The sequence below is a fragment of the Papilio machaon genome, chromosome 29, assembly GCF_912999745.1.
Source record: "Papilio machaon chromosome 29, ilPapMach1.1, whole genome shotgun sequence".
In the NCBI taxonomy this organism is placed as follows: Eukaryota; Metazoa; Arthropoda; class Insecta; order Lepidoptera; family Papilionidae; genus Papilio; species Papilio machaon.
In genome coordinates this window covers 1950586-1961079 of record NC_060014.1, presented here as the reverse complement: position 1 = coordinate 1961079, position 10494 = coordinate 1950586, and the positions used below count along the sequence as shown (strand labels likewise).

The 10494-nt window shown below is 35.3% G+C and overlaps 1 protein-coding gene across 1 annotated transcript; it reads left to right on the top strand.

The window, feature by feature from the left end:
* Positions 1–238: 238 nt before the first annotated feature.
* On the top strand, positions 239–9198 carry LOC106719463 (xaa-Pro aminopeptidase ApepP). The gene is made up of 16 exons (XM_045685426.1): positions 239–265; positions 600–703; positions 1212–1383; positions 1866–1978; positions 2523–2658; positions 2995–3090; positions 3685–3884; positions 4622–4708; positions 5255–5344; positions 5805–5935; positions 6189–6341; positions 6721–6850; positions 7193–7370; positions 7747–7838; positions 8287–8400; positions 9069–9198. Exons 2-16 carry the CDS (start codon positions 608–610, stop codon positions 9189–9191), a joined length of 1911 nt encoding a protein of 636 aa, XP_045541382.1. The 5' UTR covers positions 239–265; positions 600–607; the 3' UTR covers positions 9192–9198.
* Positions 9199–10494: the final 1296 nt, after the last annotated feature.

Below are 10494 nucleotides of genomic sequence, written 5' to 3'. Positions count from 1 at the left end.
GAGCCTAGTTGTAAAACTAGTTTAATAGTACCTCTTGCCATTTCGCAAACAAATGTCATTGGGCAAATGTAATCAACGCAATGTGATTTTTGGTGTCTTTTACAAAATTTTTCGTTAATGATACAATGCTGGTTGTCAAAAATATTTGTACTATGCCCTCTGTAATAATATTGGTGAAAGAGTTGGTTATTTTATATATATATTTTTTATTTCAGATATACAACTGCGAATGCGGCGAAGTTAATTAATAATAGTACAGTTGAAGGTAAATAATTTTTTTATTACTATAACTCTTAATATAGTCGAACCTGGATAAGCGAGGAACCTTTGTTAGCGAGTGACATTATCTGGTCACGACGGACGACCTTCATAAGCGTGAAACTTGGTTAGAGAGAAACTTTATAAGCGAGAACAATATCGCGGTAAATTCCAAAATGGCTTAACGGATCTGGATGAAATTTCGTACAGAGATAGATTACTTGTAGACATACAATTTGTGTGTACAGAAAAAAGTAAACAACTGTTTTTTTTTCTGTATTAATTACGCAATGCAAAAAAGGACAGAAAAACGGTGTTGATTTTTCATATTGTTTTCTTAGACTCCAGTATGTCTCTGCAGCGTCTGACAGCGCTTCGAGCGCTCATGGCGAGTCAGCCGACAGCGTTGACTGCGTATATAATACCTACTGCGGACGCACATAACGTGAGTATAAGTTGGGTTGGCACGCTAGGAATAAGAGTACTCTACCGAACGACGTGCCAACTCAAATACTCGTGAAAAAGTAGCCACATAGTTTAGTAACTTATACGATGAAATGGTTAAAAAAAAATTGTAAGGTTATATTTGTAGGGTCTTTAATAAGTTTTTAGTCGAATAGGATCTTAGTTGAGTCTTAAATAGCTCGTTTAATGCCCATTTTCATCAACGTACTTTGTCACCTAAAGTCTTCGTTGGTGCCTTACATTTATCTAGGTAGTGTAACTTGTGAGATCTCATAAAATGAAAAGAGTTACATCATATGAGATCTCATAAAATGAAAAGAGTTACATCATATGAGATCTCGTAATAAGAAAAGAGTTACATCATATGAGATCTCATAAAATGAAAAGAGTTACATCATATGAGATCTCATAAAACGAAAACAGTCACATATTTCATATTAGATAATTGTTTTTTGAAATGATTTAACTAAGGATTTATGTGTATCCAGTCTGAATACATAGCATCAGTGGATGCACGTCGTGAATGGATATCAGGGTTCACGGGTTCAGCCGGTACTGCTGTAGTGACAGCTGCGCATGCGCTAGTGTGGACTGATGGCAGATACTATACGCAATTTGAAAAAGAAACTGATAATAGTTTATGGACATTAATGAAGATGTGTAAGTATAACATTAAAGTTTATTAGAAGAGGATGGTTTGGGGAAAAAGGGGGCAAATGAAGATAAGTTGGTTCTTCTTTCTCATAATACCATACCATTGTTAAGGATCTTTACAAATTTCTTTCGTGAGACATTATCATTAACTTATATAGGAACGGCTAAAACACTCGCGTATATATCCGGTGTCGGCACCGACTAGTTTCGAGACCTTCGGGGGCCCTTCATCAGGGTGCTCACTGTGAGCGAGGGGCCGCGTCCGCGAAATAATACCAGTCCCACTCACCCTGATGAAGGTCCCCCGAAGGGCTCGAAACTAGTCGGTGCCGACACCGGATATATATACGTGAGTGTTTTAGCCGTTTCTATATAAGTTAAATGTCGAAAAATCTGAAATTGAAATCAACAAAAAACTATTTTTTTTTAACCAAATGCGTTATATAAGTATATTATTTTTATGTCTTAACATACCGTTTATTTTGCAGCATTGCCAGAAACATTAACAATGGAGAAATGGTTGACGACAAATTTAATTGAAGGAGCAGTGGTTGGGGCTGACCCAAAAACAATGAGTAGAGACGAATGGACTCCTTTACAAGTGAGTGAATCATAAATTCGAAAGTTTAGATGGATGGATGTTTGTTTGAAGGTATCTCCAGAACGGTTCAACGGGTCTTAATGAAATTTGACACATATGTACATATTCTGGAAGAACACATAGGCTACTTAATATTTTTTTTTAAACCCGCGCGGACGGAGTCGCGGCGGCCACTAGTCTTACTAATATTATAAATTCTAATGTTTAGATGGAAGGATGGATGGATGTTTGTTTGAAGGTATATTCACAACGGCTAAACGGATCTTGATGAAATTTGACACATATGTTCATATTCTGGAAGAACACATAGGATACTTATCAAGTTTTTTTAATTCCGCGCGGACAGAGTTGCAGGCGACAGCTAGTATATTATAGTTTGGAATATACCATAAGCTATAGGCGGTCACAATTCCATTCCAGTCCAGTAACCTTCTACATTATAAACTACTGAACTTATATTAACGAGTCTTTTGATACTTGTCTTCTCTGAGTGTTTAGAGGTATAGTCACTTTATTGATTTTACAGCTATCTTTAATATTTCAGACAGCTTTAAAGAAAGCTAAAATGGAACTAATCGCCGTACCTAATAATCTTGTTGACCAAGTGAGGGTTCAGATGAAAGATGGTCCACCAAAGAGACCTCATAATGAAGTTATACCATTGTCTGTTAAGTACACAGGTGAGGTACTGCAGAACTCTTTTCTTCTGTCTGACAAAAAAGAGACATGTTTAGTAACAAGTGCATCTCTGCTTTTTAACAGTAAAACAAGTATTAACTACCAAATGAGAGAGAAAAAAATGTGTCTATCTGTCCGTAAGGCCGCGTTGATAATCTACGTAACTCTTTTTTAATTGTGACGAAGTCACGGGTGACCGTAGGTTTTAAAAATATGTCAAAGTTACAATTGATTTGACTAGATTTTAAGTAATATCTAACCTAGATCTAGATTTGAGAAGTGAATGTTTTTAATTGCTATTTCGGCTGTGGATACCGACACTAATAATTTAACTGCAGGCAAAGCGGCTGGTAAGAAGATAGAAGAATTAAGAGAGAAGATGAAAGAGAAGAAAGCATCTGCTTTAGTTATTACCGCACTGGATGAAGTTGCATGTAAGTTAGAATTTTTAAATCCAGATCTTTCTGAGATATCCTAATAGCTCTGTCTACTTTCTATTTTTGAACCTGAATAAGCGAGAAACCTCTCAACAGTGGTAGACGTCAGCAACAACATAAGTTGCAGGAATTGTCCTCACTCAGTGAAATACCACGACCTTACAGAAAACTGTAGGTAGAAGTAATTCTACCTACAGTCTGATGAGTGTGTGTTCTGGAGGACTCATTTTAGTCCTCTTTCCCTTCTTGCCCTTTTCTTATAAGGAAAGGATGGGAAGGAGATGTGGATTTGATGGAGGAGGATATGCATAGGAAGGTTAAATATTTTCTTTTTATGCGTCTCCTCTTACGTCTATTGAGGGTAGGCAACGCATCTGTAATTGCGAATGTCGGCAGCGGTCACTTCGACATTTCAGCGAATTCATGTGTCCGCTTGCTCGTTTGCCAACTTGTAATATTAAAAAAAAGCGAGATTGTCCGGTCACGACTTCCATAAGCGAGAAATTCAAGCGAGAGATGCGAGAAAAATAACACTATCCATTTAACTCTCGCTCATCTAAATTCAACTGCAATACTTCAAATATATTTTAGATACGTTAAACTTACGTGGTAGTGATATCCAGTACAATCCGGTGTTCTTCTCATACCTGGTGATCACCACTGACTCTGTCAAGCTGTTCTGGGGTGATGGTACACTATCCCAAGTGGTGATAGACCATTTGACGTCAGAAGGTGCGACAGTAGAATGCAAACCCTATGATTGTATAATGGAGTACTTAAATGAATTGGCGGTAAGTGATTTTTTTTTAAATCCCAGTGAAATTAGAAAAATATATTAGTTAAGAATTTAAAATATTGCCTACTAGCTTTCGCCAGCGACTCCGTCTGCGCAGATTTTAGAAATATATAATAAGTAGCCTATTTGTTCTTCCAGATTATGTTCTACATCTTTGCTAAATTTCATCAAGATTCGTTAAGCTGTTCTGGAGATATCTTCTAACATCCATCCATCCATCCAAACATTCGCATTTATAATATTTATTTAGATGTATGGATATGTAGTAGCTTTTGAATTGTCATTTTTTTTTAAAGATGGTTCATTTTTTTTTTCGATCCGTAACTAATAATCTTACTTGATATTATAAATGCGAAAGTATATGGATAGTATGTATGGATGGATGTTGGAATTTGAGATAGATGTAGAACATAGTCTGGAAGAACACATAGGCATTTTTCAATTCCTCGCGGACGGAGTCGTGAGCGATAGCTTGTTTAATATTCTCGATTTCTTTAAAAGTAATATAATGTTGTATATATTAAAATAAACCTTAATAATTATTCTTTAAAATTAGTTTTAAATCGTTCAAAAACTTCATTACTACAGAAATAGTTAAAACAACGCTTTTTAGCTGTAAATTACGTAACAAGAGTTGACTGAACTTAATTTTCTAGATCGGTTTTTAAGTTTAAAACATTAAGAAAAGAGCGAATCTTCTAGAAGTATAATAATTAAAGAATTATTTTCTAGAAAAAACTATCAGAAAGTGGTGATGGGACTCATGGTATATGGTTGTCAAGTGACGCCAGTGAGGCCATACATAGAGCTTCTGCGGGGGTAAGTTATAACGACTGGAACTCAAAGGGGTAGACAGAGATTGTCGTCCTTAAACACCTTCTCCCTTTCATTCCCTTTGAAAAAACAAACTTAAAATATGTGTCTGCGATTCGATTGGCTCGTCCAACGAATTTAGTGACATCTCTTAAGAGATCTCAGAAGATTCCACGAATTTAGTGACATCTCTTAAGAGTTCTCAGAAGATTCCACGAATTTAGTGACATCTCTTAAGAGATCTCAAAAGATTCCACGAATTTAGTGACATCTCTTAAGAGATTTCATAAGATTCCACGAAATGAGTTCTATCTCTTAAGGCATCTCAATGGGTCTCATGAAACGAAATCATACTTATGAGATCTCTTGAGATGTAACTCTTTTCTTCAGTTGGGTTATTTTATTTATTTTTAATTGACTTCAAAAGGGGGGAGGTTCAAATTTGTATGTATGGGTTTTTCTTCTTTTTTTGTTAATAACCCTGTTCCTGATTGTCCGATTTCTGTGTCTGTGTCTTTTGGTCCCATTTCTTGAAAAAATTATTAATTACAGGAGACAGTTTTAAAGAAACCTTTGGATTTAATATCAGAAGTATCTCCGGTGGCATTGACTAAGTTGGTCAAGAACGAAGTTGAATTGCAGGTATTATAGAAATTTAAATCAGCAAATAAAAGTGCTAATTAAATTGTTCATTATAAATAAATCTAAATTAAATTATTAATGGTGGATATAATATAATTTTTTCTTAATTTTAATATTTCTTTGGTCCATTTCGCTTTAAGTCAGTGTTTCCTAAAGTGGGTGATAACGCCCCCTTGGGGGCGTTTGAAACCTAGTAGGGGGCGATATGGGGCCCTAAAAATGGGGGGCATTGAAATTAATTAAAGTAATGAAATTGTTCTTTTTTAAGTTTTAGGGCTGAAAAAAAATAGGGCGCTCTGAAATATAATTGATTTTCAAAGGGGGCGGTGAAAGAAATAAGTTTGACAATCACTGCTTTAAGTGGTCAGTCTGACCTACTTGTTCTTTTTTTACTCTTTGACAAATCTACCAAAGAGGTTTCATTTTGACAGATCTGTCAGGTAGTATATATTTTTTTTAGGGTTTTCGTAACTGTCACATCAAAGATGGGATTGCTGTGGTCAGGTTTTTCAAATGGCTCCACGAACAGATCGGCAAAGGTTCTGAAGTCACTGAAGTACAAGCTGCTGACAGGCTATTGGAATTTAGAACGTGAGTAGGCGGGAATGTTTTTGCCCTACTGAGGGGTGGAGGGGTTATGTTTTACCCGACTGTCAGCAGTAAATTTACACTAGATTGCACGATTGTTGGCCTAAGTTACTAGCCTACAGACAGGAGTAATTTTTCCCGACTGATACCATGTTAATAACTTTACCCGACTATCATATGACCTTATAGAGTAATAAAATATTACAGGAGGGTAATTTTTTGCCCGATTATTATATTTAATTATTGCATATTTTAGAGAAGAAGAAGATTTCTTGGGTCCATCTTTTGAGACTATAGCAGGTGCTGGGGAAAATGGAGCTATAATACACTACAGTCCTTCCAAAGGGGGTGAGCAGAGAGTCATAAGGGTAGACGACATGTTCCTACTAGACTCTGGCGGACAGTACAGGTAAAAATTGTTTAAAAAAAAAGTATATAAAAATCGTTTATAATGACATAAGGACCGATAGTATTAATTTGAAACCCGGCGATTTTAGGAACTAAAAGACTTATACAGTACAATTTCGTTGGTCGTCGACATTTTGTTCTTTAGTCACAAAAACCAGTCACTCGCTAACTTTGTCTAAATCAGGGATTCGCAAAGGGGTCTTGTCCCAAAGGGACCCCTTGGGGTCGATTTCGAACTTAAAGCATTGCTAATTCTCACTCTGTCTTCTATTGACTTAAATCAGAATAATTAATAATTATATTTGTATTAATTTTTTGTCTGAAAAGGCTACAGTCAGATTAGTTTTTGATGTTTCTTGTACATTTTTGGTATATGTTAGGGATGGTACAACAGACATAACGCGCACACGTCACATGGGTGTGCCCAGTGCTGGGCAAAAGGACGCTTTCACACGAGTACTGAAGGGACAGATAATGTTGGGTAGTGCGGTATTCCCACAAGGGGTTAAGGTGAGTTAAATTGTTATTTAAAATTCCACAATATTTTAATTTACATTTGAATGTATGGATGGATGTTTATTAGAAGGTATCTCCAGAACAGCTGCATGGATCTCGAGAAAATTTGAATTTTTTTTATATATTGAATAACCTAGCGCTTGACCACGATTTCACCTGATGAAGTGATGATGTGGTCTAAAGATAGTATCCGCTAGCTTTATAAATGCCTATTCACTCTACTCTTAAAGGCCCCAATGTTATATTTGGACAGAAAAACTAACGCCTGCAACTTGTTCATAGACACAACATAGTCTGGAAGAACACATAGATTACTAATTAAGTTTTTGTTACTAGGGTAACGTGTTAGACAGTTTTGCCCGCCAACATCTTTGGATGGCAGGTTTAGATTATGCTCACGGCACCGGCCATGGGGTCGGACACTGTCTTAATGTCCACGAAGGGCCCTCCGGAGTCTCCTGGAGGCCCTATCCTAACGACCCGGGACTTCGCCCCAAACAGATACTCAGTAATGGTCAGTCGTCAACTTTACTATACCATGTATCAAACCCTCGACCATAGACTACTCTAAAGCTAGAAAACCTAAGAACCTATTTCTGGTGAAACACTTTTTTCACATAACATAAGCTACTTTTATTTCACATTTTTCAAAAAATAACAAAAAAAGTCATGTCATAATGGTCGTCGTGTATACAATTTGAATTTCCTCTGTTTACTTAATTTGAATCGAAACAAAGGTTGTTACTTGCAATAGACAATAAAATCACCATAGACAATAAAGTAACATACCATAGATTATTTCTTACCACATAGATCAAAGAGTAAAATACTTTTTTCTCCCTCAGCTCCAATACTTCAACTTGTGATCTAGTATTTTTTTATATTTCCAGAGCCCGGTTACTACAAGGTTGGTGAGTATGGCATCAGGCACGAGGATCTCGTGGAAATCATCTCCATCACCAAGGATTCTGATCATCCCAGGGTAAGTACCACTTCCTAACAATACTGACAAGTATGTATACTCACTTCAGATCTGGTGAGAGGCGTTGCTATCGCGGTTGGTTCTGTCAGAATATATAAAACCTACTTAGACATAGAAAATGACATGACAGCTGTAGTGAATGACATGACAGCTGTAGTACAAATGGATCTTTTGACATTTTTTGACAGTGACAGGGTGGCACTAGTGAGCTGTCATAATTTAGTTTGACTTATGCCCACTGGTTAAGATAAATTTGTCGCATAAAGTTTTTTTATTCCTTGCTTTATGGTTATCTAGATGGCCGATGCTAAAATTTACAAGTCAATTTTTAGCTACGGTCTCCATTTCTACAGTCTATGGACATATGTTTATGGCCCGTAGCTCCTAAGTCTATGGACAATTGTCTATGGTCTGCAGCTCTATAGTCTATGGTGTAAACTGTGCGCAGGCGCGAGGTCTGTTGGGAGATTTCGAAGGTCGCGGCGCTCTCGGCTTCAACACACTAACTCTGGTGCCTCATCAAAAGGATTGTTTGGATTTGAATCTGCTTGATGACTTTGAGGTATTTTATATTTTGTAGAAAGGTTTAAAATAAAATGTGAAACATAATGTTGTTCCTTCAATTTCATCTTACTTTTAAATGCGAATGTTTTGATGGATGTATGGATGTTTGTTTGAAGATATCTCCGGAACGTTTCAACGGATCTTAATTAAATTTGTCACAGATATAGAACATAGTTTGGAAGAACACATAGACTAATTATTAGTTTTTTTTTTAATTTCGCGCCGACGCAGTTGCGGGCGATAGCTAGTTATAATAGTCCTATAAGGATCTTATGACAGTTTTTTGACATTGACAGTATAAGTTTTAAATGTTACCAGTGAGTAAAAATTTTCCAAATCCAAGCAATTGCAACTTATATCTTAAGTTCTCATAGTAATACCTTACTATTTAAATTGATACATACAAACAAAGACAATTTTAAACATCTTTTTTTTATGGAATTTCGAAATTTTGAAAATGGCCACATTAAGCTGTGCAGCTGGTCGAAATATGTCCATTGTTAGTTTACATATTTTCTGACTGCTTTAAGAGTCTTATGGGAATATATTTTACTGTTCTTTTTTCATGTTATTTATTATAAAACCTCTTTGAACACATTTAATATTCTATTGATGTGTAGTACAAAATATTATTGTAGTTTATTTTATATTGAACACTATTTCTAGGTGTCCTATATAAATGCTTACCACGCCCGAGTCCTGAACACTTTAGGTCCTATTCTAGAAGCTAGGAACCTTACGGAAGACTACGCCTGGCTCAAGGAACAATGTACACCTATTGTCAAATAATAGGTAAGTTGATTTTACTTAAACCTTGTTTCCATTAATACAACTGATATTTTTATAAACAATTATGTATAACTGAGCAACTAGTGAAAAAAATGTCTAATATGATTTTTTTTATATTTCAGATTCAAATAAAAAAAACGTCCCACGGCTAGGGATTGCAATCCGGCGTCATTTTCAGTCCGGCCGGATACGACCGGATTCCCATCAATCCGGCCGGATCCGACCGGATTGATTAAATCAAGATGATTTTCGCTTTTTAGTACAAAATAATAAGTTAATCAAGTGTCACTGCACTTATATGTAGGTAGTTTATTAAAAATAAATCACAAATATATAAAATCGACTTTATTTCTTAACCAATGTTAAGACAAATAGACAACAAGAAAACAATTAAAATTTAGTAGTGTAGGTAACTAGTAATAATTTTACGACGTAACGAGTAGCTTAGTCTTTCTAGATTTCACTTTCACAGATAGATAAATTTATAAGTAACAATATTAATTATCAAGTAACTATAATATCTAATAGATACAATTAACCTTACGTAATTAACTGAAATGAGATCAAAATCATTATTAAAGTATTTGAGAATGCTAACAAACAAGTCTTATAGGTATTTATGATTATAACAGATACCATCATGATTTGATGAATCTGTCGAACGAATGAATGACAAAAATTATCACAATAATGAGTTTAGAACTCTTTAGTTTAATCAACTTACGATACATAATTATTTTAAGTAATAATTGTAAAAAAATATAAGTATTAAAAGAAAATCAATATTGATTTTGAAAATAAGATCGTAGAAAACAAATATTGTTAATTGTGTCATCAGCTAAACGACTTCTAATAGAGCTGCAAATATATACGCACAACGCATTTAAAGTACCTACTCATGCAACAGCTATATTATTTTCCCACAAACTGCTAGCACCGGATCCGGTTTTCGGATCCGGTATATTGGTACCGGATCCGGTAACCATTAAATGATGCCGGATCCGCCGGATTACCGGATCCGTTTTTCCGGATTGCAATCCCTACCCACGGCAAGCTTTTATGGAAATTGATATGCATTTTATTATATTATTAAGTGTATATTATTTTTTAATATAAATTTTAAACAGCAATATTTCGTTTTATTCACTGATAATAATAATTTGGCATGGACAAAAATCCTTATGTTGATTTTAAAAATGCCTTCCTATATTCAAACAACTGAACTGATTTTGACGAGAGTGTCTAGAGGCACGGTCAGTGGGGGTTTTTTAAAATTAAAAATAGTAGTAAATACTATTTTTAC